Source organism: Sebastes umbrosus, chromosome 7, assembly GCF_015220745.1.
Source record: "Sebastes umbrosus isolate fSebUmb1 chromosome 7, fSebUmb1.pri, whole genome shotgun sequence".
In the NCBI taxonomy this organism is placed as follows: domain Eukaryota; kingdom Metazoa; phylum Chordata; class Actinopteri; order Perciformes; family Sebastidae; genus Sebastes; species Sebastes umbrosus.
The window spans coordinates 33263133-33281084 of record NC_051275.1 but is presented as its reverse complement, the minus strand read 5'-3'; the positions used below and the strand labels follow the sequence as shown (position 1 = coordinate 33281084).

General features: G+C 39.8%; 1 protein-coding gene across 2 annotated transcripts in view; it reads left to right on the top strand.

Annotated features, from left to right (window-relative positions):
* The window catches only part of gdpd4a (glycerophosphodiester phosphodiesterase domain containing 4a), a 37810-nt gene that overhangs the window by 6030 nt on the left and 13828 nt on the right, over positions 1-17952 (top strand). For both annotated transcript variants that reach the window (XM_037776283.1, XM_037776284.1), the window contains exons 2-8: positions 9758-9974; positions 13116-13221; positions 13685-13788; positions 13941-14034; positions 15073-15132; positions 15229-15327; positions 15455-15548. In XM_037776283.1, the coding sequence (XP_037632211.1) occupies positions 9913-9974; positions 13116-13221; positions 13685-13788; positions 13941-14034; positions 15073-15132; positions 15229-15327; positions 15455-15548 (619 nt within the window). In that variant the 5' untranslated portion in view covers positions 9758-9912. The remainder of the gene's footprint in view (positions 1-9757; positions 9975-13115; positions 13222-13684; positions 13789-13940; positions 14035-15072; positions 15133-15228; positions 15328-15454; positions 15549-17952) is intronic.

Sequence of the window (17952 nt, the reverse complement as noted above, 5' to 3'; positions counted from 1 at the left end):
GGCGGGACTTCTTTTTCCTTTGCGTTCTCTGCACATTCTGTAGCGATATTTTCTCCTCCAATGTTGTGTGTTTTGCTGCATCATCTTTCACACTGAACACACACTTGCACTGTACAGGCAACCTCCAGCACCGTGTATTCAGTATTCAGCTCCGTGATTGCTTTTTTCGTCACCGCCGGCCCTCTCCTAACTTTACCCGGGCAGTCTGGGACAAATCACATTCAGCTGCAGGATCTACTGCTGGGTATCTCCAGCAAAAATAGCTGCGTGTTGGGACCGCAGTAACTCTGGTGTATTTACTTCTAGCTTGACATGCAAAGCACTAAAGCTGAGGGTCTGTCTTGTGTTTAGTTATCCACTGTAGTTTCATTAAGATTCATTTATACTAAACAGTATATTTAAACAGTTTTTGACATTCACATATTTCTGTCTCAGCACTGACCTGCTTCTCATTCATACATCTTAACAGTCATACCCAAGGGGATCATTAAAGTTTAATCTAATCTTACGTGCTTAATCACATCCTGAAACCACAGTCGTGTAGCTCCAGAGGAGCAGCAGGGATTAAGTGCCTGGTTTAAAGGGCACTCCACAAACTCTCTGGGGATTCAAGCTGCTGCTGTCACTGTGGGAAGAAAACCTGCAAACAGAAGTTGTAAAAGTGCCAGTTAGCTGACGAACCGTGTCGTGTTCATCAGGCGTTTTCTGTCAGTCTGCTGCCGAGTTTGTGCTCGATTTACCTTTTGCTTTTTGCTGTTATTTTCCCTTCTTGTCCTGAGATGACTGCAGTGGGAGTGAGACTGAGACAAACACATTTTATATGGGTGATTTTATAACATTATTCACATACAAACACACAGGCGCAGGCACATAAGCACACATTACTGCAGACACATGCATTGTCATTGTCAGTTACTGTGATTTATTCCACATAGGACGATTAAATTAGATAGACCCAGATCTCTTTCCATCACATAGACTTTTCTGCTCGCAAGCATAATGTCAGTTGAAAACACCTTTAATAACTTGGTTAAACCTGGAATAGAGCTGAAATCTATAATGTTTTTTGATTTATTAGAGATTTATAGATCTATGTGTATGGTGGCACATTTACCACGGCTGGAGACTCTCTTCTTACTCTGACATCTTTGAGAAATGTGGATTGGTTTGTTGTTTTGCAGTGTTTTCGTGGCATTGCACCTCACCAGCTGGTGTGTACAAGAATCTGGTAATTCATATTGTTCAAGTTGCACAAGGGTGTCTCACACTTATATGGTTGTGTGATTCTTTACTGCAGATTGTTGTGTTGTTTTAAGAGCTTGCATTATATTGTGTAGGAGTTCAGTTTGTATATGGTACCTGGATCTCTCTGCAAATAATGAAATCCTAACTTATTTGATGAGCATCCAAAAGCGTCTCTCTCCCACAAATATACATGCTCAGGTGCCACTTTCTTAGGTACACCTGTACAATTTTAATGCAATAACAAATACAACTGCTCTGCCATGAATTCTACCTTTTCATAATGTTCAGTTTTTGTTTAAAATTGTTGAAAATGTGTAAATTCAATCATAAGTTTAGCATTTAGGTCATAGTTAAAGATGTTGTTGTACTGGACTACATTATACTGAAAAGGTAGGACTGTGTATTGGCAAAACATCTGGCGATACGATACGTATCATGATGCAGGGGTTACAATTCATTATATTGCGATCTATATGTCCTTGATGTTTTGGTGCCTCAGTACAACACTCATTTTGGGCATTGAGTTAGAGTGTTGCCATGGAGATGAGTTAGGTCATATTAGGGCTTATTATACCCTTAAATTTTGGTGAACCAAGAATCGTCATGCTGAATTACCTGCAGGCTGGTCATGTTTGCACTGGAGTCATGGATGCACGACTATTACTTTGATTATGAGGCTAGAATTAAAGTTATAAGGAGCATCTTTTTGATTTCTAAGCAGTGAAATATATCCTACTGGTTTCAATAGAAGAGGAAGAGTGTTAAAGAGGACCTATTAGGCTTATTTTCAGGTTCATACTTGTATTTTGGGTTTCTACTAGGACATGTTTACATGCATTAATGTTCAAAAAACTTTTTATTTTCCTCAAACCTGCTGTGCTGCAGCACCACTTTTCACTCTCTGAAATGCTCTGAGGGCATAAACTAGCTGCCAAACTAGCTGCTAGGCAGATAGTTTGCAAATGTGTTACTTGGTGACATCACCACATTATGGAGGAAAAGGCAGGACTTCAAGGAAGGCGTTTCAGGCAGTTCAGGAGCAGTGTTTCTGTGGGGGAGAGTAACTCCCTTTGGCGTGGACTTTGGGCTTTGTAACCTTGCAGACCTTTTACAGGCACTAAAAACTATATAACACATTAAAGCACAAAAGCATAATAGGTCGTCTTTAACAATAGTCTGGCCCCGCATTAGCCTCTCGGCTCCCTGGATGCTGTAAGAGAACAGTCCATGTGAATAGGTGCCATATTTCAGTTGTACCTGTCAGGTTATAATTTAATTCTTGACGGGGACACGAGGCAGTCGGTGATCCTGTCGGATGTAATGGAGCCGAGCGGGCGAGTGAAACATGACAGATTGCTAACCTGTTCTCTACCCAGCTGCCTCAGTTCCCCACATCACCCACAGATGAAGATGTAAGACAGCTCAGCTACAGCTTCTGTCACGTTTTGATGGCGCATGTATGTCTACAGCTGTGTTCAGGCCAGACTATATTCACTATATCAACCAGGAACACTTGTTTTTACATTTTTTATTAAATCTTGAAAAACTGACTTATCTTGGGTTTGTGGTTAGTCCAGCTTGCTGTTGGTGCATTGCAGTTTGTGAACTGCTGAGTGGGCTGTTTGAAGCCAGAGAGCTGCTTCTAATGTTAAAATATAAGCTGGCACTTAGGATCAACTTTCAACATCTAAACCGATGGAAATTCTTCCCCGACTGCCTTAAAGTACAGATAAATCAGGAATGAATGCTTCCTTACTTCATGATTCATTCTCACAGTCTGTTATATACCAGGAGTCTCTGACCTCACTGCTCTGTTTCACCTGAAGGAACCTTTTACCTTACTGACATTAGGGCTGGGACAATACACCTATCTCCCGATTTGAAACTATCACGATACTTGGGTGCCGATTCGATAAGTATTGTGATTCGATATTATGCTTTCTTACAATATTTATTAAATTTTTTAAGACTAGATCATGAGAAAAAGTTGAATCATACACTTCTAGGGACTTTTAATTTGAAAAATATCTAAATGAATACAGTAAAAATGTTTGATTTTCAGCATGTATATAGTCAGAGATGTCTTGAAGTCAAATATATCAGTCATTGTCAGGCATTATCTATTAAATGTTTTTCCAGCAACCCAAAAATCGAGTAATAAAGACATTTCCCTCACAAATTAGTGGTACTTTTTTGCATTCGACCCAAATATTGTGAAGTCCTCGGTCTCAGCAGAGCACACTTTGTTCACTGAACACTTTCTCAACAATCAGTCTTTTTGGGAAAAGTAGAACAAGGTTTTTGGAAACTAGAGCAGTTGTGATAAACACCCTTTTCTTGTTTTCCTGGTTCAGTAGCAGAGAATTTAGAGCTGCGTTGCACCCTGTAACTAAAATATGCAAATGTTATTAACCAGTGATTATTTGGCATCGTGTCCATTGTTGTGGACGATGACATGCTGTTGCGTCTGCGGGCTTTAGACACTGACCCTTCCTTAGAAAGATATTAGATTTAGTTTTGTCTTGTATTCACATTCTGTGAATAATTCTGCATAATATTAAAGACATGAGTGTGGATGGATTCCACAGTGATCTCTAGTGTTCACTTGAAATGAAGCTCACATTTTAAAATCAGTTTAAAGTTCAATGACGAGTTTAAATGATTAAAACAATTGTAATATCAATTAATTGGATTACATCAGTCACAGGTTAGTTTGGTTTAAGGTTGATTCAGTTAATTGTGAAATTCTTTATAGACCTGCTGAGATGGCCCATTTTCTCTATTAATCAGTTCAACGTATCCTCATACAACGATAGGATATCTTACAAAAAGCTATTCCTCATTTTCGTGCATTTTCCTACGAATGTCCAGCAACACGTGATGCACGTGTCAATTTCCGCTCCAATCTTATAATATCAAATATATATTTAATATACAGTATATAATGTATATATCTATATATCTAATCGAGTACAATTCCGTCTTCACAGGAAACAGCTTGGTTAGGTTTGGGCAACAAAACTATTTAGGTTAGGTTTAGGAAAAGATCATGGTTTGGGTTAAAATAACTCTGGAAGTGGCGTAATTTAAGTACGGAAGTTGCGTGACAAATAAAACAACGTTGACTTCTGGTTTCTTTGATGTTTGTGCATAAGAGTGCCTATGATTTTCAGGTGTGTGTGTGTGTGCGCCTGCGTTTGTGTAGATACCTTTAGTTCTTGTACACTCTTGTTTGGAGATGCACACAGAAAGAGGCACATATGGCAGGGTTGCCACCTCTCCGTCTGTCTGAGTCCCTGTCGGTGTGATGTACCAGAGGACATCCCACACTGGGATCAGAGCAGCGCTGCCTGTCTGACTCGTTGTCAAACATCGACTCTTACCTGCGTCATGTTGCTCCTGTGGTGCTGCAGTGGTTCAGTGGTTACAGCTGTTGGCTCACAGCTTCAAGGCCCCGGCGCTCTGCATTATGTTTCTTGTGCTCTGTGTGTGGTTGCTGGGGTTTTACGTAGGTGTGAATGTAATAATCCGTCTGTTTTAGTGATTTTCCCACAGCGTATTATAGCAGAGGCAGATTGCCTCGGCTGAAATAAAGACTGCCACCACTAACTTCAAAATAGATGTTTACACTTTTATGAAATTTAACATTGTCCTTCACAGAGAAAACAGCAAAGCTGCTGTATCACACAGCAAAGGCGACATATTTAAGAGGCAAAGTGTCATCTAGTTTCTAATCTGACCGCAAGATTAGATGCATCAGGATCTGTCAGAGAGACATCGTAGCGGATTGCAAAACTTGTTTCACTTCTGATGTTAATTGTTTTAGCTGACCACGGGACTTTTTCATGAACATTTCTGTCGTGTCATTGTTGATTAATGTAAGCGTGCCCTATAAATACACCAGGGCTGTCAAAATGTATGCATTAAAGCAAATTTGTTTTAACGTCACTAATTTCTTTAATGCAATTTGCTCAGTTTTAAAGTTAGAGTGAAGATACTGGTATGATATGAAACTAGAAAACCTAAAGACTCCATTGATACCAACCATGCCATACTAGTTTGTCGGAAAGGAGGCTAAATAACGGCTACATTTTGGCGAGGAAAAACTGGCATGCCATTTTCAGAGGGGTACCTTGACCTCTGACCTCCAGATGTTTGAATGTAAATGGGTTCTATGGGTACCCACGAGTCTCCCCTTTACAGACATGCCCACTTTATGATAATCACATGCAGTTTGGGGCAAGTCATAGTCAAGTCAGCACACTGACACACTGACAGCTGTTGTTGCCTGTTGGGCTGCAGTTTGCCATGTTATGATTTGAGCATATTTTTTATGCTAAATGCAGTACCTGTGAGGGTTTCTGGACAATATCTGTCATTGTTTTGTGTTGTTAATTGATTTCCAATAACAAATATTTATATACATTTGCATAAACCAGCATATTTGCCCACTCACATTTGGGTAAGAGAATTAAATATTTGACAAATCTCCCTTTAAGGTACATTTTGAACAGGTAAAAAGATGTGTGATTAATTTGCAATTAATCGTGATTAACTATTTTGATCGATTGACAGCCCATAAATAGAAAAGTGTGTCCTTATCTGACTTTGGCTCTCTCTGTAAAGAGCTGGCTGAATGAAGTGCTGTCCAGTCGTGTAGGTTGATGTCAAGCTGCTAAAGTACTGGCCAGTTTCCAACGGCTGCTCAGAGAGGAAGGGGAGCACTGATAGATGGAGAGAGGATGGAAGAAAAACTGGGGTTAAGACAATTAGACGAGAGTGACAAAGTGAAAGGGTCAAGTAGGGAAAATCAGATGGACAGAGATGCAAAAAAGAAAAGATAAAGACAGAGGAACTTCTGTAGTATTATAACATGTTTTAAACTGCCATCTTATCTTGTCCACCTTCTCTGGTTTGGCAGTCTTCTCCTGTGCTATCAGTGTCCTCACTTCATGGATAGGACTGCAGGGTTTTTTCTAAACTTTCTCAGCCTAAATTAAATGTCCTCTCCTTTTACCTCAGGAGCTCAGAGAGTCCTTAAAGTGTGTCACTGCTCCCCTCATGTCACCACCTGTCATATATCTGACCCACTTTGGGTCCAGACTCATAGTTTATAAAGCAGCGAGAGTGAAGATGTACACTAGCATTGACAGGAAAAAAAGAAACGCCCTCATCAGCTGTCAGAAGTGGTGGTGGGTTGAGAGACACTCGGTGCTAAAACACATATTGGTTCTGTTGTATAAGCCGTTTAGAAAGAAAGGGAGGCATTTACAATAGCTGCCACCATTATCACCATACACAATGGAGACAAAGACCTGGGCTTACATCCCTTTCAGAGCAAAAATGCATAAATCCATAATTCAGAAGTCCCTTTTGTCAAGTTGTCACTCAATCAGCTTGTCTTTTATAACATTAAATACAGTAAAAAAATTCAAACGTGTAATTGCTGCTCGGATTTTTGCAACAAAAATGTTGTGAGCATCACTGAGGAAGTAAGCATTGAAACTTAAACAGTAATAAATATCTCTGCTGTGATTTGAGTTACAGCCTGAGCTGAATTCAGATCACTGGTCCTGTTTTAAATAACCTTGTCTGTACACTTTATGATGCCTGCAGCGGCTCAGTGATAAAACACCTGTCAAGATTTAAAAAGTTTCTCTAAGGTCACCTTTAATGTCGCATCATGATGCGCTCTACCTATTAAATGGTCAGAGGGAGCAGGTAGAAGATGTGTGTATAGACTTTGATGGAAGTTGGACTATATATAAAATAAAAGGAACACTATAGAAAGACTTTAAAAAATGTTTAGAGATGGAAATATTACTCGACTAATCAAATTGATTTATAGTTTCAGTCATTTTTTTTACTGTTTCCAGCTGCTTAAATGTGACGTCTTGATGCTTGTCTTTGTCATTCATCATAGTAAATCAAATATATTTATTTAATTTTGACTGCTGGATTAATAAAACTAACAATCTGAATACGTCACCTTGGGTTCTGGAAAACTGTAATGTGTGTTTCTTACTATTTTCTGACATTTTAGAGACAAAACGATTAATAATAATCATAAAATAATCTGTATATTAAACAAAAATAGGAGTTACAGCCCTAAAAAAATAATGACAAATAAGTAGAAAAGATAAAATTTTAAAGGACAGAAGGTATTTTAGACCATTATTACCACTTTTACAGATATCTTATTATAATATATAATATATATATATATTTATTTATATATATATATATATATATGTATATAATTATTTTTGGTTTTTTATATTCAGGCTTTTCATTCTTTTTTTTTTTAAGATTCTTTTTTTGGGCATCTTGCCTTCATTTGATAGTGACAGTGATAGTTTTGAAAGGGCAAGAGAGAGGGTATGACATGTAGGTGTATTTTCTGTTTTTCTCTTTTTTGTGTATTTCTCTCTTTCTGCCTCTCATATTATTTTATGTGGCTGTGTGCTCCGTCTAAAATGCCTTAATTCACTGAGTGTGTGTGAGACGTAGTGCAAAGAGAGGACTCTGTGTCTCACCCTGCAGGATATGTGTGCTTTTAGTGCATCAACAGCTTTGATGACTCCTGATGGTAATTTCTCACTCAGTCGTCTCCTCTTTTTATGACTCCATCTGGCTCCTTATTGTTTATTACCCCACCTCCCTTCATCCTTCTCACAGCAGTGATAATAACGGATCTGATGTCACAGTTGCCATGGCAGCAATGTGATGACTCGGCTGGTTGAATCGGCCTGGTCGTCTGGCAGCCGACGTCAGTCACAGAGACTAAATACAACTGAGCAAAACTGAATTGCACAGGATATATTAGATAAGAGTTAAGATGAATTATATAACGTACATTAGAATTGTATTGAAACAAATAAATGGATTATTATATACCAGAAAAGTAGACTTCAGTAGTATGATGATACACTTACATTTATTTTAGAAGAAAACGATGCATGCATTACTTTGTCTTTAGGGTTGGATTCAAATTTTTGGATCTTTGGGTGTTATTTTATTTATTTAATTTTTTTGTATACCGTCTTTTTGTAAAGTGACCTGATTTCAGACATGAACTGTGTGCCCCCCACAGATCTGTCATCATGTTAGTAGTATATTATCTATTCTTCAATTGTAAACTCAGGTTATCAGGTTGTTGCTGGATTGAAGAGACAAACAACGTACATCTGTTATTCAGTCCTGATGTGATGGAGCAACAACAGAGTGCTTACCATCTGTCAGCCCCAAATACCAGCTTCACCCATACAACTGTATCTTGTTACACACACACACACACACACACACACACACACACGTGCACGCACGCACACACACACACCGTGCACATGTACTCATGATGAGTTAATTAGTTAATTTTAACATCGATGTTGCAAAACACTTGCCTCATTAATTTACTACTAATCTGCTTTTCTGTATCGAAATCATCCGTCCTGGATCTTATGACCAAACCAGTTCACACTCTGGTCAATACAGTATTTATAATGGAGAGAGTGTGTGTGTTAAGCCATTAAACTGGCCTCTTTGTTCATAACTCAGGCACACAGTTAAAAGCTGTTGCAGATTTAGGCCACCTATATCTGGGTCTGAACCACATTAGGATCACCTTTAGTTGAACTACAGACAGGAGGAGGCTCAGTGGTTTACTGGGTTTGATCTGGGATCATTTTAGAGCTGAAACAGTTAATCGATTAACAAATTTTGATGGTTTCGTTAACCCTCCCTAAATAAAATGATTTTCTTTATTCATCGCGTTTCAGACAGCCTTTTGCGATGTGTTTATTGCGCATGTACATATCGCAATGACGCTGAAAATATTTCTATTAATAATATATAATCTATTTTTCTCAATAGATTATCATAATAATTGTTGCTGATTTTCTGATGATAGACTCCTGGTTTAATCAGCTTTGTTTCAGCTGCAGCTGGGAGTTCAGGATGTTGTTGCTGGTTGGATGACTGAATAACTTTTATTTATGTTTCTTTACTGTCACACTACTTGCTTTTTATTTTTATTTTCTCTGGCGATGTTTATTGTTATGCACCAAAAACACCAAGACAAATTCCTTGTGAATGTGAAAACCTACTTTGCAATAAAACCATAAACCCTAAATCCCTTTACATTTTAATTAGTTTCAGGTTTAGGACGTTGTTGCTGGTTGGATAACTGGCTCATTTACCGGCTGACTGGTCTAATTATACTCCTGTAATTAGTCATATGGAATGATGGATTAACATAAACAGACCATATACTGTAAAACAGGTAGTTGTGTGTGTGTGTGTGTGTGTGTGTGTTTGTGTGTGTGTGTACACTGTACTACAGTCATAAATCACCTGAGCAAGCACAAGTTGTGTAGAATCACACAACTTGTGTATTCACAACTATACCAGATATAGGTCAGTGTGTGTTTCTCTGAGAGTATCTGTATCTTCTGAGTCTAGTTTTGCTATAAATACATTTTAAATTGATTCAAACTTTCTTCTCTCCCTCTAGGTGAAGGTGGCGTGGTGGCCTACAGTCTTGCCTTTTCTTCCTCCATCCTCTCTCTCTCTCTCTCTCTCTCCTGTCCCTTCTTCATTCTCCTCCTCCCTCTTCCTCCTCGTCTCTCTCTCTGTCTGTCTCTGTGATGCCGGGCTGTGGATGAGTGTATGCCCGTGACCAGACTGAAGCTGGGGAAGCTAAAGGTGGTGCGGCGGCAGCTGCTGCAAAGGTACAGAACAACACACACCACCAGTCAGCGATGACACTTACACTCTGACGTAATGGAGATAGACATCAGTTTTTATATGCATTCACACTGCTTTGAAGACAGCACTTGCTCTTTAAAATGGACTGCAATTTGTAGTAATGTGTGGAGTGACCATCTGTCATAAAAAAAGATAATCCTTTATTAGTCCCAGTGTAGGGATGTCACAGTGGGTAAATTCTCCCACCGGTTAATAAACTTGATGACAACACCAGTGTTACCGATTACACCGGACATTTCACAAGAAAAGACGGCGCTCAATATGTGTAGAGTGCTTACTCCGATCTTTACCGTCGGATGGCTGTGTCAGGCCTCTCTGGTCGAGCATTCGCTCTGGGGCCGCAGGTTTCTACCTGGCGACGCGGCGCACTGGCTGTGACCGCTCCGTCCTCCGCACGGTGATTGCCTCTTTAACGTTATGGTTCCTTTATAGCATTGGGTTTAAGTCCGAAATATTGGTGTTTGGTGCTTTTGCTTTTTCGCTTTGACACCAAAACCTCCGCCATCATCTTGTCTGTCAACTCTCTCTCGTCCCATGTGTGAATTCTGACTCCTGCTGGTCTGAGCTGAGACTTTCACTTTCAGTTAGCATCCATCATCCGACTATGTTTTGATAACACGGTGCTGATATCTGAAAATTAACTAAATGGGTTTTACTTCTATAAAAAAAAACAATGGTGGGGCGGTGGGCAAGTAATGTAATCGGTGTATACCCGAACACCGTGTAACACCGACTACAAGCCTATCCAACAGCAGGGAAATTTGCAGGATTACAGCAGCGAAGGGGGTCGGTGCAAACAACAAGAGGCATGAGTAAAAAACAGAACAAGATCTAATAAATAAGCAAGTAATCAATTATCACAGGGCTGACACATAGAGACAGACAACCATTCACGCTCACATTCAAACCTACGGGCAATTTACAGTCAACAATTAACCTGCATGTCTTCTGGAGAAAACCCATGGAAACACAGGGAGAACATGCCACCGCCTGAGCTGAATATAATTTCATTTGTTTTAATTCATCAGACAATTACATAAAAATAAAACAAGCAGCAATATCTCTGTCCAAACAATTTCCTGGTTACTCAGAGTTATCTACAAACTTTGCTGTTTCTCATTTGCTGTCTGCCGTTGCTCTTTTCATGGAGAACTGTTTGCTATGACGTACGACGGCCTGCTGTCTGTGTCTGCACAGAAGGATGAGTCACAGTGCTTCAGAGGGAGCCTGAATGCATCATCTAAAGAGGGCTTTTTTCTTATTTTTGTGACAACTGGATATGACCACTGTATGTTTTAAAAGTGCGACCATATCCAGGGAGAAAACACGTTTCCCTGGAAACGTAATTGAGAATGCAGTTTAGTTGTATGGGAACGTAATTTAGTAGGAGACAGGGTTGATGTGACCTACAGTACTGGGCAATAGACCTGATTTGGCCTCTGACTCAAACCAACTTTGATTCACACATTTGTGATTAAAGTTAAAGTCAGGGTTGACAATGTTCTCCAGTATGCACTATTTGTTATATTGGTTGAAATGGTCTTTACACCTCGACAGCGATCCGTTACTGATTAGCTCTGAAAAAGGACCGGAAAAGAGCCGTCATCTGTAGCTGCTGTAATCCTGTAAAAACGTCTACCAATCATTGCCTTAGAAGGAGCCCCGAAGGGAGGGGGGGGGTTTAGACGGAGCTCCTGAGGCGATGCTACTTTCAAATGTTGCTAGCTCTCCAACATCATCGACCCTATCTTTAAAGTAACTGAAAGAGTTTTCAGTGGCAGCCTAATTAATGTTGACAGCAGAAGGAAAGACGGAAAATGTATCTGACACATTGAACCAACAGGTGCAAACTTCTTACTTACTGCAGACTTTATTTTTCACAAGCTGCATACTTCAAATGCCAGAGGTCATAATTCTGATTCAGAACTATTAGGTTGATAAACTTTAATTTAGATGAACTGAAACTGACAGGCAGCTCAATCGGTTCACCAGAGAAGCACCTCCACTCTGCTGGCCTTGTCGAATGACAGATCACACCCATCAGTGATGCCTGACAGTCAGCACCTGCTAAAACTTAGAAGCTGCTTCCTGGATGTTTTGGACATTGCAAATTAATAAACTGTTTTATATGAGGTTATTTAGCCTCAGAGCTCAATGAATCTGGGTATTTTAATCAACCGGGAACCAGATCCAAAATGAAGCCTGCTATCAGAGCAGACATTTTAAAGCAAAGGTTACTCAAGTTCATCACAATTTATTTAGTTTCCAGTGCACCACTCCCAACTATAATAAAACAGTCAAGATCTTATCTTTAAAATCTCTAAAATGTTTTTAAAAGTTAAGTAATATGTAGTTCCGTTAAAGTTAACGCAATAATAAGGCGTTAGAACAAATTAGTTTTAACGGCACTAATTTCTTTAACAACTTAACGCAACTTGTGATTTTTAGGTTGTAAGGAGGCTAAATAACGCTTCAAAGTTACGCTTAATTTTGGCGAAGAAAAACTGTCATGGCCATTTTCAAAGGGTGTCCTTTGACCTCTGACCTCCAGATAAGTGAATGTAAATGGGTTCTATGGATACCCACGAGTCTCCCCTTTACAGACATGCCAACTTTATGATAATCACATGCAGTTTGGGGCAAGTCATAGTCAAGTCAGCACACTGACAGCTGTTGTTGCCTGTTGGGCTGCAGTTTGCCACGTTATGATTTGAGCATATTGTTTTATGTTAAATGCAGTACCTGTGAGGGTTTCTGGACAATATCTGTCATTGTTTTGTGTTGTTAATTGATTTCCAATAATAAATATATACATACATTTGCATAAAGCAGCATATTTGCCCATGTTCATAAGAGTATTAAATACTTGTCAAATCTCCCTTTAAGGTGCATTTTGAACAGATATAAAATATGTGATTAATTTGCGATTATTCACGATTAAACATTTTTATCGATTGACAGCCCTAGTGATATGTTGCTTGATGTCTTTTAAAATATACAACATTACATTAGTGTTTTTCTGTGTTTTCAATCATTTTGTGGAAATGCTCGACTCAGGTAACTGATGTTTACTTTATTGGTTAATTCCTCATCGACTGTATCAGGTATGAACACCAGCCATTTGTCTCCTGCCTGGCTGGCCTCTATGGTTGCCAATGGAGACGATACCAAAGAGCCCGGGCGCAGCCAGGAGAGTGCTGCTGCAGCAAGGTAAACACACACACGCACGCACATACACACACACACACACACACACAGCACCATCTATAAGCAGTGAGTTGAGTTTGGTTTGTTTGCTGATCGTGCAGAGTATCGATTCCCCAGACGGTTTCCGTCAGTCCAGCCTGCTGACTCCAACAGTCAGTTACTGCTTTTCTCCGGAAAATATGAGCATATATTTACTCTGTCAGCTTGTATCCAAATAAAGTGCCTCCATATGCACTCTGTAATTTGATTGACTTCCTCCAATCTGCCAGATTGTGTAGCATCAGGGAGTCCAATTATGACTGTAAATCCTGTTAACATGGGAAAAAAAATATTTTTCCCAGAATCATTGGGGCAAAGGGTTTAAAACTATAGTTAATTATTATTAGAATGACTTTCTCTGGGTAGAAGTGGGTAGTTTGGTAAGACCAAATATAACGCATGACTTCTGTATGGGTGTGTGTTACAGGTGGAGTGTGGCAGTTTTGGCCTCCTGATCCTCACCTTCTTCTTGAGTTTTTTATTCCTCTATTTCTGGAGTGAAGCTCAGAACGACTACATCGACTTTGACTGGTGGGTAACAACGCAGCACATACTGTACATGTTGGCACGTGCACACACCCTCGTGTTGGTTGGAGTATTTTTTTTGGTGATTGTAGTAGGGCTGCACATTTAATCAATATTAATCGCAATCACGATTTTGGCTTGTTCTTGTGCCTCCTCAGGTTTAACTTTGGGACTCTGGGCTTCTGGTTTCCCTGGTCTCTGGTCCTGCTGGTCGTTGCTGCTGCTCTCTTCACGTACATCGCCCTACTATTGGTACGAACACTGATGTGATTTTAACCTGTCTAGATAAAGCTCTTCACAGAGATCAGAACAAAAACATGTTTCTAGTACTCATAGGTCTGATTATATACTACAGAGGTAGGCAGTGTTGTGTTGTTTTAGGTCAGAGGTTGCCAGCTTAAATCCCTGGATGTGCTGAGAATGCATTTGTCATCCCGTTACTGTAATGTTCTTGAGCAAGACAGTTGGCCTCACTCCTTCTGTTTTAACCAGAGGTTATCAGTAGTGTCACTTTATTTAATTCTTTCTCACTAAACCAGAGTGCTTGAAACAATGTGTTTCATCAGGTGCAAGTTCACATTAGCCATTCGGCCCTCCCAGCCCGTTGTGTGATATTTAGGAGCTTGTCCGCTCGCCTGAGCTGACAAATAATATGTAAGAATTATTATATAATACAGAAAAAGGGACACATATGAAGTGAAGGAGAAATCTGCATCAACTCATTTTACTGTCTCTTGGTAGAGAAAACTCTGAGGCATGTAAGAGCTTTGACAATATTGTCAGCAGTGAGAAGATATCCACAAGTTTTCTTAAATCTGCTCGGCATAAAACGACGAGGATTTGAGGTTTTATTAAAAAGATAATTAACAATTTAACATTGTCCAGTTTGCTGAAGTTAAGTAGAAACCATGTCGGTTCTGGACAGGTCAGAACTGATATAAGATAAGATAGAACTTTATTTAGTAGTATAAAGAAGGCGAGAGTGCAAATATGTAGAATAAATAAAACAAAATATAAATAATTAAGATTATTAATAAAGTGCAAAAACTAAATGTACAAAATTCCAGGAATATGAATGGGTTAAGACTTTCATAAATATAACTGGTTAACAGTAAGTAAATAAGTAATTCAAAATATACACATGCCAAAAAGTAAACAGTTAACAGTGCTTTGTTAGCTCACTTTTTGTGACTTAAATACAATTTCCAAAGAATCTAATTCCTTGTAGGAGAGTATTACTTGAAGCAGCTTTATGCAACAGTTTTTGATGAATATCTAAACATTGTTCAGGTGCTGGCGGTGTGTCTGCTGTCTGAGGGTCAGAGGCTGTACCTGCACTGGAGCCACAAGGTAATAATAATAGTAATACATATAAATAATCCATATAAATAAACACAGACGAGGTGTCATATGTTGTGTTTTCTCGTCCTCTTGTGTTTTTGTCAGACTGGCATCGTGGTGGCATTGGCGTTCTCCGTCACAGCCACCGCCATCTTGTCTGACCTCTGGAGCAAAGAATGGAAGACTCTCCTTCTCTCCCTGCAGGTTAGTCAATCCTGACACACCAGCCAATCACAGGAGAGAATTATGTTGTGTTAATACAAACTGTAATTTGTGCTTTATGTTTTGACAATTTTGACCAATCCCGTGTCGTTCCTCTTTTAATCTTTAGGTGACAGCACCTTTCCTCCATGTGGCTGCAGTTTCACTAATGGCGGTTCTCTCCTGGCCAATAGCGTTGCACTTCTTCCGCATGAACAAGAGAGGTAAGCAAGCTGATGAGTGTTTATCTTTGGTAGTGAGTCGGGACTTTGGCTGTCTGTAAGAATGTCTAGTCACATCAGTTATAGATGTATCTTATCAAACATTTAATCTGTATACTGTTTAGAGAAAAACTAGGCGAGATATAAAAAATGCACTCACTTTCCTCCAAGGTAAAAAGTATAAAAAGTTGGCAAAAATATCATAGACTGTATATAAGAAGTGGATGTAGTCACCGTGACATCACCCATTGGTTTGTGGACTGCCGTTTTGAAGCCTCAAGTTTGGCATTTTGGCCTTCACCATCTTGGTTTTTTGCAACCAGAAGTATTACGAGAGGATGGAGCTAAGTCTATCCGAACGCTGAATAAGACATTGATGACCTGAAAACACACTGTGAAAGGGGTTAAAGTTTTAAGACGAAAACTCAGACAACTCCCAGACCGGAAAACGCCCTGGTAGCGACCTTTCATCACAAGGTAGCCCCGCCCTAAAGCATCCCCTGTTTTATGGTTTATTTGACTCTAAATGGGACCATAATTTAGAGATTAGTGATTGAGACCATAAACTCATGTTTACAATGTTTACTGAGGTAATAAATCAAGTGAGCAGTAGGCTCATTTTCTCATAGACTTCTATACAATCAGAGTTCTTTTTGCAACCAGAGGAGTCGCCTCCTGCTGGCTGTTAGGGATAAACACTAAGTATTATTTAAAACCTGTTCACCCTCACTGAGTAATTTTAACTCTGTGTACATCTCTTTGTTTGGGAACGTTATAGAGAAAGAGAGACAGGAGAATATAAATCAAGCACAAGCAACAGCAGTAACTGGAGGGAAGAAAGGTCTGAAGGACCTTGTTGAAATGACATATTGGCTGATTGCTGGCAGACAGTGAAGGGTTTCGGCTTTAGTTGTAGTGGCACTGAGCCGCCCCGCCCGACAGGAATAAAACTATTCTGAAATCAAACATAGCCCTCAGCAACGTGACGCACTTGTCTGGCAGGGATTATACAGCTGTAGACCTCCCTGCCATCCTTCTTTCTCTCTCTACTTCCTCTTAACAGAAAATCAATGTCCCTTTTCCTACTCGCGCTCTTCTCTTTGTCTCTCTGATGCTTTCTGTCTTCTTTCATTCACTCTGTGTTTTTTCTGTCTCTTCATCATTCTGACCTCCTTTCTTACCTGCTCTTCTCGTTTTGCTGCTGTCTGTTTCTTTTTACTCGTCTTTGGGACCGCCTTTTCCTCTCTCACTGAATCAGCTTTGATCTGTATGTCTCTCCGCGTCTCTCTTTGGTCTCCATGGGTACTGTCCCTGGTTGCCATGGTGATTCAGCAGGGTAGAGTGATGCTGAGTCATGTCGGGGGTCTCTCCTGGCAGGAGATACGGTAGAGAGAGATTGGCCAAAGCACAGGATGTAATATAGCTCTCCTCCGTTCTGTTGTATTAACATGAATACCCACCCAAGCCTGGATATGACTGGGAAGAGTTGATGGGTTAGTTTTGTAGTTTTGTTGATGCTGGGTATAAGCTGGAAATAGACCTTTAAAGGCATAGTTCGGAAGTGGGGTTGTATGAGTCAGTGGATTACCTACAGTAGATGGCGGTCGGCGAGTACCAGCACGGAAGCTAAGTAATGTACTGCTGTGGACAGGGGCAGCAGCAAAATGTGTTTTAGGCACCTAAAAGAAAGGCCAACCTAAAAAAATCAATATCAGTTTAAGTGTACGCTATATTTAGAATATTTTCACCACTTTGCCTTAGACAGCTATACAGTCTATGTTTCCCATGGGGAACTGAAACCGTTATCTATGCTCTCTTCAAAGCCACCAGACTCCTTTGATAAAAGCAGTAATTTTCCCTTGCAGAACACAGGAGTTGCTGGTCTACCGCTGCCTCAATCGGTTAGTTAGTTTGTGTTATATTATGACTTTAGTGAATCTGAACTAACCCTTTAAAACACCCATGTCACACTATAATGTAAACAAACTAACCGAGGCAGCGGTAGACCAGCAACTCCTGTGTCCTGAGAGGTAAAATTACTGTTTTTGTCAATGGAGTCTGCGGGCTTTGGCAAGAACATAGATGGATATAACGGCTTTAGTTCCCCATCAGAAAGGGCTGTCCAGGCAGATTTGCTACGGCCGTCATTCTGTCTGTTGCCCATATGGCTGCTGTTCAGCACCAGACCACCGTGTTGATCCTATCAGGACAGATTTACTGTATCTCATCCAAGTTCCAATTTCTACTCCAGCTAGCACACTCCTTTAACCCGGAATATGGCTATATTTAGAAGCTCGTATTTGCTGGTTTTTGGATTTGTTTGTGTGTGTTTTTCTTTGTGCAGAGTTGATTATAAAACATGATGTGCAATTTGTTTATTTTTACAAAATAATTGCACCATCAGCCC